Source organism: Mytilus trossulus, unplaced genomic scaffold (assembly GCF_036588685.1).
Source record: "Mytilus trossulus isolate FHL-02 unplaced genomic scaffold, PNRI_Mtr1.1.1.hap1 h1tg000138l__unscaffolded, whole genome shotgun sequence".
NCBI classification, from domain to species: Eukaryota; Metazoa; Mollusca; class Bivalvia; order Mytilida; family Mytilidae; genus Mytilus; species Mytilus trossulus.
Window position 1 is genome coordinate 1,371,797 of NW_026963302.1, and position 15,118 is coordinate 1,386,914.

Here is a 15,118-nt window from a genome sequence, read left to right on the forward strand (position 1 = left end):
AATACAAAATGCTTATTTTTGCCCCTAATTTCTAAACCTTTCGGACCATAACCCTCTAAATCAAGCCAAACCTTCTACCTGTGGTAATAAACATTGTGGTACAATTTCCGAGCAATTGAAATACTTCTACACATGTTGATACCATGAAAGTAGATTCTTTTGGGCTCCTAATTCCAAAACAGTTTTAACAATCATCCCCAATCTTCCTTTTGTGGTATTGAACCTTCTTATAAAATTTCAAAGAGTTCCATTCACTTAAACTAAAGTTATAGTTTGGATGACGCAGAAGACAACATCACACCATTATACAATCCCAAAAAATCTTTTGCAGTCATTTATAAAACCTTCACAGGATATTAATTTGATTGTTTCAAGTATTCTAATTTAAGAAACATTTCAAGAGCTAACTGGTTAGCCAAGTAGTATACAATATAATCAATTTTCTTTTTTTTATTACCTTTTGAAAGAGGACAATTGATACTTTAAACCTAGACCTCATTTTATGGACCAGTGAACAAGGTTAGGTTTTGTAGACAATTCCATTTCTCAGAACTATTAGCAATAGGTATACAATGTACAATATTTGCTGTAAGGAATGATTGATCGTGAGGTATACATGTCTTACCTTTAGTTGACCTCATTTTCATGGTTAAGTTAAGTTTTTGTGTTTTGATCTTGGTTTTTTATAGCTTACCTGGCCTGAAAGGCCAAATGAACTCATCATAGACTCAAATGTAAAAATTGTATTTGATGGTCTGCCTTTTTTTGTACTTTTAGCAATAGTTAGTTATATTTAGTGCATGAAATGATTGTATTAAGGTGTATATGTCTGTCTGGAAATTATCATCTGACATTTACCGCATTTTCTTGGTTCATTGGTCAATTGTAATTAATGTGAAGTTTTTTATTATTTGATACTATGTGCAATAGGCCAACTATATTTAAAGCATATTAGGCGTGTGGAATGATTGCAAGGTGTACCGGTACATGTTTTTAGCTCACTTGGCCTTCGGGCTTTTCTCATCACTTGGCGTCCTTTGCCGTTAACTTTTACAAAAATCTTCTCCTCTGAAACTACTGGGCCAAATTAAACCAAACTTGGTCACAATCATCATTGGGGTATCTAGTTTAAAAACGTGTGGCGTGACCGGGCCAACCAACCAAGATAGCCACCATGGCTAAAAATAGAACATAGGGGGCAAAATGCAGTTTTTGGCTTATAACTCAAAAACCAAAGCATTTAGAGCAAATCTGACATGTGGTTATATTGTTTATCACGTCAAGATCTATCTGCGCTGAAATTTTCAGATGAATCGGACAACCCGTTGTTGGGTTGCTGCCCCTGAATTGGTAAATTTAGGGAAATTTGCTGTTTTTGGTTATTATCTTGAATATTATATTGCAATCAGCTATTTTACTATACAGATAAAGCTATACGTATAAACGTAAGCTTTATACGTCAATGACCCCAACTAACCTATAAGCCCCGCCTCCTTATTATATTTCATCAACAACGTCAAGTCACGACCATGACAACGTTTAGTATCAATGGTCAAACTTTTATGAATTTAAACTTTAATGTCTTCAAATTGGTTATTTATATACCATGGTTATCAAATGTTCATTTTCCCTTTCTAATTCCTTTTAAAATATGTCAATGTTTTTACCGCCTGGACTACGCTCATAGGGAAATAACCCAAAATGGTACCCAAGAGGAAAATTCCAAACACTTTTTTTAACAATTTTTGTTACATAGTTTTTTCATTTTTAAATATTTTTTTTTTCGATTTCAGTATGAAGACAATATAGGTATAGTGTCTTGAAATATGAAATTTATTTGTATTCAGCACGAAACAGGAAAATGCTTGGTAGAACCTCTCACTTTCTTGTTTCTAAACCTCATACAAATAAATTTCATATTTCAAGACACTATACGTATATTTTCCCCAAAATATAGTAGTTTTACAAAATTGTTAAAATTTAAACTTTTAGTTATTTATTGTGCAGTAGAATGCTTCTGCTACATAGATATGGGCTGTTTTTGACAATACAATGCTCATACATGACGTACTACCACCATTAAGTCATGCTAAATTACTGAAATCTTCACAATTCTAGTAGTTTAGTTAAATTTTAGACAGTTTTCGTGTGAAACGAAAGTGGCCGCATTCGTGTTCATCCAAAATATTTAAATGTAAGTTGTAATTTATGATAATACATAATATATATAAAGATTGAGGATGAACACAGATGCAGCCACTTTCATTTTTGACAAAAAACATCTGAAAAGTGACATTTTAGTCATATTAGGTAGATTTTTCATATTTGAGCTTGAATCGGGTCGTTTTTAATGACAAAATCTGTTAAAATCTTTCACACAAACTAATTGATTCAATTGAAATAGACACTTAAGTGTTTAAAAAGTGGTCAAAATCTTTCATCAGATGAACTTGAAGTTTGAGGCCAAAATCAGTCCTTACCAGACCTACTCCTTTGTAAATTTTTACTAACATTTTCCACTGAAACTACTTGACCAAGTTCATTTTAGATAGAAATAATTGTAAGCAGCTAGAATGTTCAGTAAAGTAAGATGTACAAACACATCACCATCACCAAAACACAATTTTGTCATGAATCCATCTGCATCCTTTGTTTAATATTCACATAGACCAAGGTGAGCGACACAGGCTCTTTAGAGCCTCTAGTTATATCTTGGTGTACCTTACCTTGACCTCCTTCTCTTGGATCTTGTTAAGTTTATGTGATAGTTGTAGTAAAGTTTTATATTCAGGACTAGCGACATGATCAAAATAAAATCAATGGTTACCAGTAGTAAAGAAGGGGAGACATTTCAGCGTGTGTAATCTTGTTTTTAAAATATAACTACAATATGTATTTGAGTTGTAGCTGCTAACAGATTCTCAGACCTTTTATATCTTTTTAAAAATAATCATTTATTTCAGGAGCTACTATTTAGAACAATTTGATTAACTATCATATATGGATAACTATATTTCAACCATGTCTGTTTCTTTTATTCCAGTGAACAGGTCCTCAAATATCTCAATGATATGGTCCAAACCATATCGTGATCCATAAGATTTATATCTGTTTTTGTTTTCTGTCAATTGTGCTCCTTTTAATGAAAATATTGGTAGACATAAAACACAAATGTCCCAATACACTTATCGCTATTTGTCCGCCATTACTGGATATCACACAGGTTCTCGTAAAATTTTGACATCATAAAACAAAACATCTGACGCCACAATGGAAAAGTGATTGTTGTGTGCGTCAAAAGTCAAGCGGCCAGGTCGGCCAGCCGAGTAGGCTAATAGCGATAAGGTGTATTCATTCCAGCTTTTTAAGGCTTATTCTAGCCATCACATTTCTATGGTGTATATCTTATAATAACTACAAACATTTCACATTTACGAATTTTGAATTTATTCAAAGGAATACATGTAATAATTATAAAATAAAAATAATGTCATAGAGCATTGTTCACAAAAATAAATGTAAGTGGTTCGTCAATTATCTGCCTTCTACCATTTTATCTCTTGCTATAACTGATTCATCAAATTCTATCATAAATGTTGTTCCTTTATGCCAATGAGCTGTCACTTTACAAGGCTGTTAAAAGAAAAGAATAAAATTTCATAAATAAAAGGCATAAACAACCAATTATATATGTGCACTGAAGAAACAAGTGAAACTGTGAGCTTCTGCTCACTGATGATACCTAACTAAAATACTTGATGGTAAACAGGAAGTTGTTAAGTAATACTTAGTGAGATTATGACTTTAATCTATTGTACAGACACCTGTCTTTATTGAGTAGTTCCTGAGAAAAATGTGATGAAAATTTTCAACTTGGATGTCATGTGAAAATGATTCCCCTACCAATTTGGTGCACCAGATTCATATTTCCACAGTAAAAGTCTCTTTAAGTGCAGCTGGGGGATTGACAATATAAAAACAGTTTACAATAAGAGAAATTAACATTCACTTACAAAATTAGCTCCATTTAGAACAGCCTCTATAATACCTGCTGTAAATGCTGCACAGTTTAATTTTGCTGAAATGAAAATATAAGAGAGAAATTACAATAATGTGTATCATACTCTACAATAGTGATGCCATCTTTTAGCATTGTATACATTTCTAAGAATCAATGTACAACATGAAATAATCTAATTTGTTGAATACAGAGAACTTTTATGTTTTGATTTTTTTTTTAAAGCATTTCCATTATTAAAACTATACTCCAAGACTTAGTGAGATTATGTGTTTAATCTATTGTACAGACACCTGTCTTTATTGTTGGATTGCTTTTTATATTGATTGGTTTCTGTCTCATTGATGTTTACCCAGCTTCTTTCATTTATACAAAATACATTTTGATTAAAAAAAATCAAAGTGAGGTATAAAACTCTGAAATATTTAATGTATTAATGAAACAGGATATAACAAGGTATGCATTGTTTTTATGTGTCTAGTATTATCCAAATGGATGAACGTGAAGACTTGGTTTATATGAGACTATTCAGATCATGAAATCTCTTCAGCATAGACTAAAGATGCAATGCTCTACGTCAAATAATGTACTTGTACATATAAAATTGTCTGTTACATGTACTAACTTTTCTTATTTTGGTACACTTCTCTTACCTTTATCTTTTGGTACTGATATAAATTTGTTGACCAGATGTTCGGTTTCAATTATATAATCTAATATATAGATTAAGGTCAATAACATGAAAATTATACTATTGTATATGCAAATTAAAAATACGGAAAACTTATCCATTATTCTGACTTTTCAATTCTATAGTACTATCCAAATATTTCATAAACTTTCAAGAGTCACTTTAATCAATTGCATTTAGAATACTAATTTACATGTGGACAAAAATAATATAATAAATTTCACCAGTTTTGCTTTATGTATTTCAGCATTTTTGAATTATTAAAATGCTTCTCTGGAGTTGATAAATGAATATTAGAAAGGATACATGTTCTTTCATCATCGTTAGAATGTTCTAATCTGTCTGCTTCTTTTCCATATAAAGTCTACAAGAAAAATAAATATGTGTATTCAAATATTTTTTACTTGCTTATTCTAATGTTTCAGAAGCTTGTGTTGTTTTAGGACAAGAGAATCTTTAAAGGGTTTCCAAACATTGCCGAGTAAAAAGGCTAACTTAACTACTGTGGGTTTATTAATTTTTATTATGGGTAAACATTACTAACAATATTCCTTTCTACAAAATTGACCTTCAAGCTTATAGAAAATTTGCCCAATTTGAATATTTAAATTTTTGGTTCACCTGCACCCAAGAAATCCATTAAAAATATTAAAATAATGAACCTTAGTGAGCACACTCACATACCCCACATCCCCACATTGTCATTGGAGAAATTAAATAAGTGTAAGAAACAAAAATTGTATAAGAAAAATTAATTTCCTGCCAAAATGCATATCTAAATAGTATGTCCTTATTATCTACAAAATTTCATGAAATTCTGTTGTGTGGTTTCAGAGGAGTTGAGATGACAAACTGTTGCAGAAGTACATTGAAGCAAATAAGTTCAAAGGGGCGTAACTCCTAGAAAAAAAATTGAATCGCAATTTCCCTTTCGATATGCACAACTACATAGTATGTCCTTATTATCTAAAAAGGTTACTTGAAATTCTGTTGTGTGGTTAGAGAGGAGTTGTGATGACAAACTGTTGCAGTAGTACATTAAAGCATATAAGTTCAAAGGGGCGTAACTCCTAGAAAAAAAATTGAAATCGCAATTTCCCATCGATATGCACAACTACATAGTATGTCCTTATTATCTGAAAAGGTTTCGTGAAATTCTGTTGTGTGGTTTGAGAGAAGTTGTGATGACAAACTGTTGCAGTAGTACATTAAAGCAAATAAGTTCAAAGGGGCGTAACTCCTAGAAAAAAAATTGAAACACAATTTCCCATCGATATGCACAACTACATAGTATGTCCTTATTATCTGAAAAGGTTTCGTGAAATTCTGTTGTGTGGTTTGAGAGAAGTTGCGATGACAAACTGTTGCAGTAGTACATTAAAGTAATAAGTTCAAAGGGGCGTAACTCCTAGAAAAAAAATTGAATCGCAATTTCCCGTTGATATGCACAACTACATAGTATGTCCTTATTATCTGAAAAGGTTTCTGAGTTTTGCGAAATTCTGTTGTGTGGTTTGAGAGGAGTTGCCATGACAAACTGTTGCAGTAGTACATTTAAGTAAATAAGTTCAAAGGGGAGTAACTCCTAGAAAAAAATTTGAATCGCAATTTCCCGTCGATATGCACAACTATATAGTATGTTCTTATTATCTAAAAAGGTTTCGTGAAATTCTGTTGTGTGGTTTGAGAGGAGTTGCGATGACAAGAAACAGGACTGACGGGTCAAAAACATTATACCCTCCGCAACTCATTGCGTGGGGTATAATGAATTCACAGTATGCATTCATGTAATGTTGATCCTGCATTTGGCCGGAGTATTTTCTTCTTCTTCTGTAGATCAAATAACTTCAAATGATTTTTCGGTAAAATGTTCTTTTTAGAAGCCAATGAGAGGCTTTCAGTACACCATATATATTTAATCTCTGGTAAAAAAAATAAAACTTGAGTCTGTGAGTGACAAAAGTGGCAAATATGACCGTTTTGGACATTTGATACTGATGACCTGTTTTACGTCTATTTTGAAGCTATAAATAGATATATACCTTCCAAAAATTAGTCTTGATGAACAGTAACATTTTGAGTAGCTTTGTTTCTCTCTTATATCCTTGTTCTCTAACAAACAGCAAGTCTAATAAATGTGAACCCACATGTTGTCCCATCTCAGACAGCCTGAAATGAAAGATATACCCGTTCAAAATTTCCTTATATTAATAGACCACTTTCTAGTTCATCTGTCACTGGCAAAAACTCGTCAATTATGCACGCCTTTATGACGTCATTTACCAGATAGAGGGAGTCGCCTGTATCCCTGCACTAGTTACATTCATCAAGCATCTTAGTGATTGCCACTGTGCAGGATAAACTAGAAATAATGGTTGCTCTGTAGGTACTCACTGACAATTCCCTAATGACAGCAGTGTTGATTGTCAATTTTGAGAATTCAATTTGCCAAATAATTTGTGCAATATAGAATTATAGTTTTCCAACCACTTGCTCAACATTGGAATGGAAGTGACAACGTCCCTAAACGCACAAATGTCGTTCACTAAAACTAGAGTTTTTGACTGAAATGCATCGAACTCGAAAGTTGTCTATTGTCAAATAGGGATATGCAAAAAAGATTTGCAAAGCACCTGTCACCCTCAGTTATCACTACATTCATGTATCATATATCAGAATAATATTTGCCAAATGGATAGATTACACATTTTGTACTTTCACCCTACTTGCTGTTAACAAGTAAGCTACATGTATGATACAAGTTTCCTCTATTGATCTCAGATACACACAACTTTTTCACATACATGTAGCAAAGACATTAACTCTGTAATGATAAAAAAGTCCTTTGACTTGTTTCGATCATACAAGAATGACTTTTCAGTTGGTAGGTTGGTTCATGTACAATGTAGGTAGAAGTTTAACAACATATCTGTGAGTTTTGTTTTGACTGGGGTAATGTTTGTGTCAAAACCTTTATACCTGTGACATTTGTACAAAATCTGCTATTTCTAAAAAGTTTAAGTAAAATCTTACTTTGTTTGGAGCTCTGATACACTGTATACTCTATTCTGGCAATACTGCACCATTTCAGAAAATAATAAAGCAAAAGTTGCAATATTGACCTACAACATAGAAATATTATATTTATCAATAAATGATTTAAAATTTAGAAGAAAACAAATTAAAAGACCAATAAAATCCTACTACAAAAAATATGAACTGACTTTGACTCCTTTCAACATGTTCAAGTTAGATTTTCTAAATGGCTGATCTCGTTGAACATTTGGCATTTTTGATTTTGCCAAAAAGTGATTCATGAGTGTGTCTAGTAACACATATATTTTAATGTCTTCAGTATAATATTTATTATGTTTGAAGTTGGTTACCTTTTCTGAACTAACCCTCCAGAGTTTATGTAGGTACACTGTACATGTAGGTGACGATGTTGCTTGAATTTCATCTTATAATACATGTATTATTAAACATTAATCCTGAAGCTATAAATCAATACTTGTAAAGCCATAAACTGTTCCTTTTTTCAGGGTTCAGGTTTTTTAAATCTTTTTCCATTTACACAGACTTTTACACAACGACCCTGAAGGTTCATCATTTTGACAACAATGGGCATGTTAGAATTTAAATTAAAAACATTTTTTCTGATTTTGAAGAAAAAATATTCATTTCAGCATGTGATACAAAATTAACACCTTGATCTTATTTGAAAGTAAAAGTTCCACTCATCTACCATAGCTACAGTTTTTCCAGTTTTTTCTTATGGTAACTTAAGCTCTAACGGTCGCAACTGTCCTAAGTATATTGTAAGTTGCCCTACAGTTGGCATGGGCTTCAACGGCTCACAAACATGACATTTAACCATGTCACATTCTTTTAGTGTCTTTTCAAGTCTGACAACTGTAATGCAGTATTTTTTGTTGATTGCTGTCTGTAATAGTATTTTTTCTTTAGTTTATTGGTTTGTACATACCTACTAAGTCTACATAATTAGTCTGTTGATTTATTGCCTTTAAATTTTTTCACATACATGTAAAACTTGTGTACATAGTCAAGTTTGGTCCTTTTATAGCTTAATATCAGGGTTTCCGCTGGCGGTCGCCATTTTCGCAATTTGCGAAAAAATAATAATTGTGGCGATAAAAATTCGTCATTTGCGAAAGAATTTGGCGAAAGAAATATATAGACCGATTTATTTTCCTCCATCTTGTTTATTTACTTTTTTCGATTTTCTCAGAAATTTACCTGATCAGACAATACTCGGAATTCACCTTGACCTCATTAAGGTTTGGACAGAAAATCAATAATCAGCTGATTGCATTTTATAGCTATCGACAACAAAGGACTATATTAATAAAGGTGTTGATTGAATTGTTTGACAAAATAACATGGTTAAATGGCTTCTTCTAAATGTCACATATAGAATTTATTTACCACTTTGCGACACACGTGTTTGAAGCAAACTTTTGACGTCTCCTCCGCTTTTAAAGATAGTTTAGAAAAGAAAGCTGTTGTTGTGACGAAAAATGTCCAAAAGCAAGAAAAATCTCGGATTTAAAACTTTAAAAATTATCCTTTGACTTAAATATCGGTAATTGATTAGGAAGACGTTTTTATAGTCGTTTGAGTGACACACGTGTTTCAAGCCTAGTTTTACGTCCCAACTTTTTCATCTACGATGGTCAAGAATGGCTCGAATGAGAGTAGCCCTTCAATGTAATGACTACACATGAAACGAAGGATCAATTTCATGTGATAAAAGCTGTTGTTTTGTTGTAAAAAAACCTTCTTAGTACAAAAGGGAACATCAGTATTTTTCTTTTAAAGAAACTTTACCTACGAACTATACTGGTATTATATAATAAAAAACATGTCCATTAATTTTGTTATTTTCCAGGACGTATCTTCTTTATTATTAAAAGTATAGTGGCCCAATCAATTAGAAAAGTTGTTTAAAATACAATGAATAGTTTTCCCTTTTAAATTTAAAAAATCTGTAAATTTTTAGTGTGTATTCATTAACATGTAAACTCTAAATTAAGTTTGAGAGCATAATCATAGACACAATGGGCAAAATCATATTATTTAAGGGAAAGGGGGTAGGGGGGTAGAAGAAAAATGTAAATTTTAAACGAAAAATATAGTTATGTTATTTGGCGAAAAAAATAATAAAGTGGCGAAAAATATATTGTTTTGGCGAAAGAGGTGGCGAAAAAAATAATTGACCCAGGGGAAACCCTGCTTAATATACATGTACATGATATGCGTTTACTTTTCTACATTGGCTCTGAGACTACTATGTGTTATAGTAGTCTCAGATTGGCTAGAGGTAAAAGGGGAGGGTTGACATCTCATAATAGATATAGGAAGATGTGGTGTGAGTGCCAATGAGACAACTCTCCATCCAAATAACAATTTAAAAATTAAACCATTATAGGTTAAAGTACGGCCTTCAACACGGAGCCTTGGCTCACACCGAACAACAAGCTATAAAGGGCCCCAAAATTACTAGTGTAAAACCATTCAAACGGGAAAACCAACGGTCTAATCTATATAAACAAAACGAGAAAAACGTATATATTACATAAACAAACGACAACTACTGTACATCAGATTCCTGACTTAGGACAGGTGCAAACATTTGCAGCGGGATTAAATGTTTTAATGGATCCAAACCTTCTCCCTTTTTCTGAAACAATAGTATAACATCACAACATAGAAAATGTTTAACCCTATGTACAAATGTAAGTCTTTTGAGGTGGATATTTGTCAAAATGATTGGGTATGTAATTGTGTTGTGTTCAAGTGTCTGCTGGTATAAGGACTATGGATATAATTGTAATGAGTCCATGGATGACTTTGTAGAACAAATTAAAATGTAGTCTGGTTTTGAGGCGGGGCTCAGCAAGTGAGGGGGGCAATTGGAAATCATTTAACATGGATGTAACGCTACTGGTGTTGTCATTGGGGGATTCAGGGGAGATTCTGGAACCCCCCCCCCCCCCATTTTTTGGGCCGATCAATGCATTTGAATGGGGACAAACAGCTGAACCCCCCCCCCCCCCCCCCCCCCCCTTTTTAAAATGGCTGGATCCGCCACTGGTTGTGGTAGTTGCTACATGAATAACAGGCCGAACTTCTTTGTACCCATGGTACAATGTAGCATTCCAGATTATTTTGTATATTGTATGTGGATCCCATAAACTACATATTCAAGTTTAGGTTTGACTGTGGATTGGTATGCACAGAATTTGATATTTGTTAACATTATTAATATGAAGAAATTAGGCAACCCGTGATATTACCTGTTGAGTGAACATGGGGAACTCCACTGTACATTTATTTGAAAGATATTGTCTAGTCCAGTGGCAAGTATTTCTTGCATATTCTGACCGTTACAAAAATTCCAACTTGCAATTAGATTTTTGTTTGCACCCTTCGTCCCCGTAGTATGAAAGCAAACAGGAATTTTACAACATATCAGTATAGAGATGCAACCATCATGAAACTGCAAGACGTATACAAATAATTAATGAATATACAGTAATGACTAATGGTTCTGACACACACATGTAAAAAATAGAATAGTCAACATTTGTATACTGTACTTTTCCTCACAAAGTTTATAACATTTATTCTCTTTTTACCTCTGCTTTTCCTTTACTTAAAGGTTTGTCAAGTGGACTGGGTTTCTGTTTTGTTATCGACGCCATGTTTAAATTAACTCTTTTAGATTTCCGGTTTCAACTTTGACACAGTGGCGGGAAATACAAACCGAACACGCAATTATCATCAATGTGTAAGTAATAATTACATTATATGCTTGTTTCATTAATTTCTGATACGTAATTTTGATTGGCTACCAGAACCAACAATCTTGCGTAATTCTGAATTAACATTTATGTAAAAAAAAAAATGAAATGTAAATGTAAATGAAGGGAACTCTGAGGAAGAGAACAGTAGACTGAGTAGTATACCCCTGTTCAAAAGTCAAAACATACAAATCCATGTTAAATACACAAGTTCAACACTATTTTATATATTTATATATAAAGAAATGAGGGGGTCAGAAATGCATTACGAAAAAGGTCAAATCACTAAAATACTAAACTCCGAGAAAAAATCAAAATGGAAAGTCCCCAATCAATGGCAAAATCAAAAGTTCAAACACATCAAACAAATGGATAACAACTAAAACTGTCATCAGGGACTTTCTATTCTCTGCTGTCATATAATTCTGACTTATGTAGAAAATATCGGATTGAATCTGGTGTTGTAGCTAGCCAAGCTTGTCACTTGTACAATTGTTATCTCGTACCAGATGAGAAGTATTAGAGTAGACGTTTTGAAAGAAAATAAAGAAATTATGTAATGGAATCAACTGTACATCGGGGATCATTTGATCAGTTAAAATATAAAAAGGAGATGTGTTATGATTGCCAATGAGACAACTCTCCACAAAGACTAAATAACACAGACATTAACAACTATAGGTAACTGTACGGCCTTCAACAATGAACAAAGCCCATACCGCAAAGTCAGCAATAAAAGGTCCCGAAAAGACAATTGCAAATAGTTATCAAAGGTACCAGGATTATAATTTAGTACGCCAGACGCGCGTTTCGTCTACATAAGATTCATCAGTGACGCTCATATCAAAATATTTATAAAGCCAAACAATTTCAAAGATGAAGAGCATTGAGGGTCCAAAATTTCCAAAAGGTTGTGCCAAATACGGCAAAGGTAATCTATGCCTGGGAAAAAACAATTCAAACGAGAAAATTATAGTATGAGACCAACTTTGTCAAATTACCTTTATCACCAGGTAAGATTCAAGAACCAAGGACGGAAATCACACGGGAAGAAGAATTTAATGGGTTTACATATTTTTAAGGAGTAATAGAAATCAGTAAAACAAAAACATTGAACATCATACAAAACCAGAAGTAATGATTGGTTTAACTGACTGGATAAGGGGATATCAATTATGCAAATTTAACTATTCAAAATCGGGATAAGAATGATTGGTTGTAAATAAATAAATGTGACGACTGTTTAATGAGTAGCTTTGTGACAATTCATTTATTGAACAAATGGTTCTATTGGGCACAGTCGAATCATATGTCTAAATTATAAGGGTCAATCGTAATCTGTCTTAGGAGTTAAGTAAGATTGTTTGGATTGATTCGTTTGTGAGGGGTATATGAAAGGTTATTTTCCGACGTAGTCAGTATAGTTTCGGACGCTTAACAATGGCAACAGAATACGCATGCTCGAAAATCCTTTCTGTGATTGGACAAAATGCTGTCATGTTTGGTGATTTGGTTGTGTTTAAAAAACGTCTCGAAAATTATATCGTGATGGAAAGCAAGTGAAAAACTATAAATATTTGAACTAGATCTTACAAAGATTTATATTTTTAATAAAATAATTGTTCTCCAATAGCTCTTTGCATCCATGACAGCTGTTTATTCGGGACAATTATATAATTTGTAATGTAAACTTTGTTGTACGAACGTACATGACTTTTAGAACGCACCTACGCATGTGAGATTTCCGCGGGGGTTTTGGTGAATGTAAACAGAGAGATACTACTTATACTACCAAAAGTTTCTAGTTTTGTTAACCATGAATTAAGTTTAATGTAAACAGTAGTAAATCTATATTTCTTTCTTGTTATTTGCACTGGATTTTTTGACAAATAAATTTTTTATGTGTCATCACAATATTCTTATCTATTATTGCCTTAATATAACGTACCAGACTTAGTAACGAATTTCTTGTAGTTACATTCAGATGGAGATTTTATTAAAGAGGTCCTGCATCATTAAGTCATTATGCTTCTGAAGGTTATCGAAATGATAGTTTTAAACATATACTCAAATTTAAATACGTCAGATATCTTTTTTAAAGATAGTTCTTGTTAAAAACATTTTTTCAATTGTACTATGGTGATAAAATCATCAAATTGAGTAAACTGAACATAAATAAATCATCAGTAGTATACCGATGTTCAATACTAGTCAGAAATTGATTAAGCAAAACATAACAAAACAGAAGAAAACACATCAACTATTTTATAAGAGGAAAACAACAGAACAACAGAAACACTGATCAGCAAAATACAAGCGCCACCATGATAGAAACTTTACAGGTACACATGCTTTCTTCGTATTACGTACATGAATGAGCAGATAAAGTTTGTCAATATGAGATACACATTGGTTCGTTTGAACAAATTTTAAGCCTTTTGCAAACAAGACAAATAAGTTATTTGTATTAAAAAGAATTTCAATTGTTTCAATAATATCAACTGATTCGATTGATTTGAACTGTGACATAAGCATATCTAGGCAAACCTAACGACAAGTTTGATTGACTTGACAAGTTTAAACTTTATGATAACAAGTCATAATGATTGATGGGTTTAGATGACTTGATAACTTTAAACTTGGTCATATAACAAGTTAGAAGGATTTATTGGTTTAGCTAACTTAACAGGAGTAGTTCTATGGTGCTATGAACTAGTATTATATTTCTTTTCTAATTAATGATTTTTTGGTTTGTTTGATTTGATAGTAATTTTTGGGGAAACATTGTTCTTTTGAAATCAATTAAACCAATTGGGTCAATACACGATATTCCAATCATGAACTACCCTGGTTGACTTGTGGTCATTCGGGGAAAAAAACGCGTCATGTGACATTGTGACGTGAAGATGTTTGCTCTGTGATGTCAAATGTTCCTGAAACAAAGCTCCAATTGGAAAATAAGGTATTCGACAAGCTGAACTCTATAATATGCAGGAATACATAACAATATTGAGGATGGAAATGGGGAATGTGTCAAAGAGACAACAACCCGACCATAGAATAGACAACAGCAGAAGGTCACCAATAGGTCTTCACAATGTAGCGAGGAATTCCCTCACCCGGAGGCGTCCTACAGCTGGCCCCTACACAAATATATATACTAGTTCAGTGATAATGAACGCCATACTAAACTCCAAATTATACATTAGAAACTAAAATAAAAAATAATAGAAGACTAAAAAAGGCCAAAGGCTCCTGACTTGGGACAAAAATCGACGGGGTTAAACATGTTTTTGAGATCTCAACCCTCACCCTATATCTCTAGCCAATGTAGAAAAGTAAACGCACAACAATACGCACATTAAAATTCAGCTCAAAAGAAGTCCGATTTCAGAAGATGTAACAAAAGAAAATAAACAAAATGACAATAATACAATAATACATACATAACACCAGACTACTAGCAGTTAACTGACATGCCAGCTGCATACTTCAATTAAACTGATTGAAAGATTATGTCTTCATCATATGAAAATCAGGCACAATCCCTCCCGTTAGGGGTTTAGAAGCATACCATCATAACAT

General features: G+C 32.8%; 1 protein-coding gene across 1 annotated transcript; it reads right to left on the reverse strand.

Annotated features, from left to right (window-relative positions):
- Positions 1 to 3,406: 3,406 nt before the first annotated feature.
- Positions 3,407 to 11,504, reverse strand: LOC134700326 (trafficking protein particle complex subunit 5-like). The gene is made up of 7 exons (XM_063561676.1): positions 11,369 to 11,504; positions 7,743 to 7,831; positions 6,752 to 6,878; positions 5,016 to 5,073; positions 4,672 to 4,731; positions 4,014 to 4,078; positions 3,407 to 3,633 (listed from the first exon to the last, which is right to left on the reverse strand). The coding sequence occupies exons 1-7, from the start codon at positions 11,432 to 11,434 to the stop codon at positions 3,535 to 3,537; spliced, it is 564 nt and encodes a 187-aa protein (XP_063417746.1). The 5' UTR covers positions 11,435 to 11,504; the 3' UTR covers positions 3,407 to 3,534.
- Between the last annotated feature and the right edge of the window lie 3,614 nt (positions 11,505 to 15,118).

Bases quoted from the DNA above. Each gene is read 5' to 3' on its own strand.
- LOC134700326 (XM_063561676.1), bottom strand. From the start codon at position 11,434: ATGGCGTCGATAACAAAACAGAAACCCAGTCCACTTGACAAACCTTTA. The intron at 6,879-7,742 runs GTAAGATTTTAC...CTTTCATTTCAG, and splicing joins GTATCAGAGCTCCAAACAAA to GCTGTCTGAGATGGGACAAC. The intron at 4,079-4,671 runs GTAAGAGAAGTG...TTTTCATTTCAG, and splicing joins ATCAGTACCAAAAGATAAAG to CAAAATTAAACTGTGCAGCA.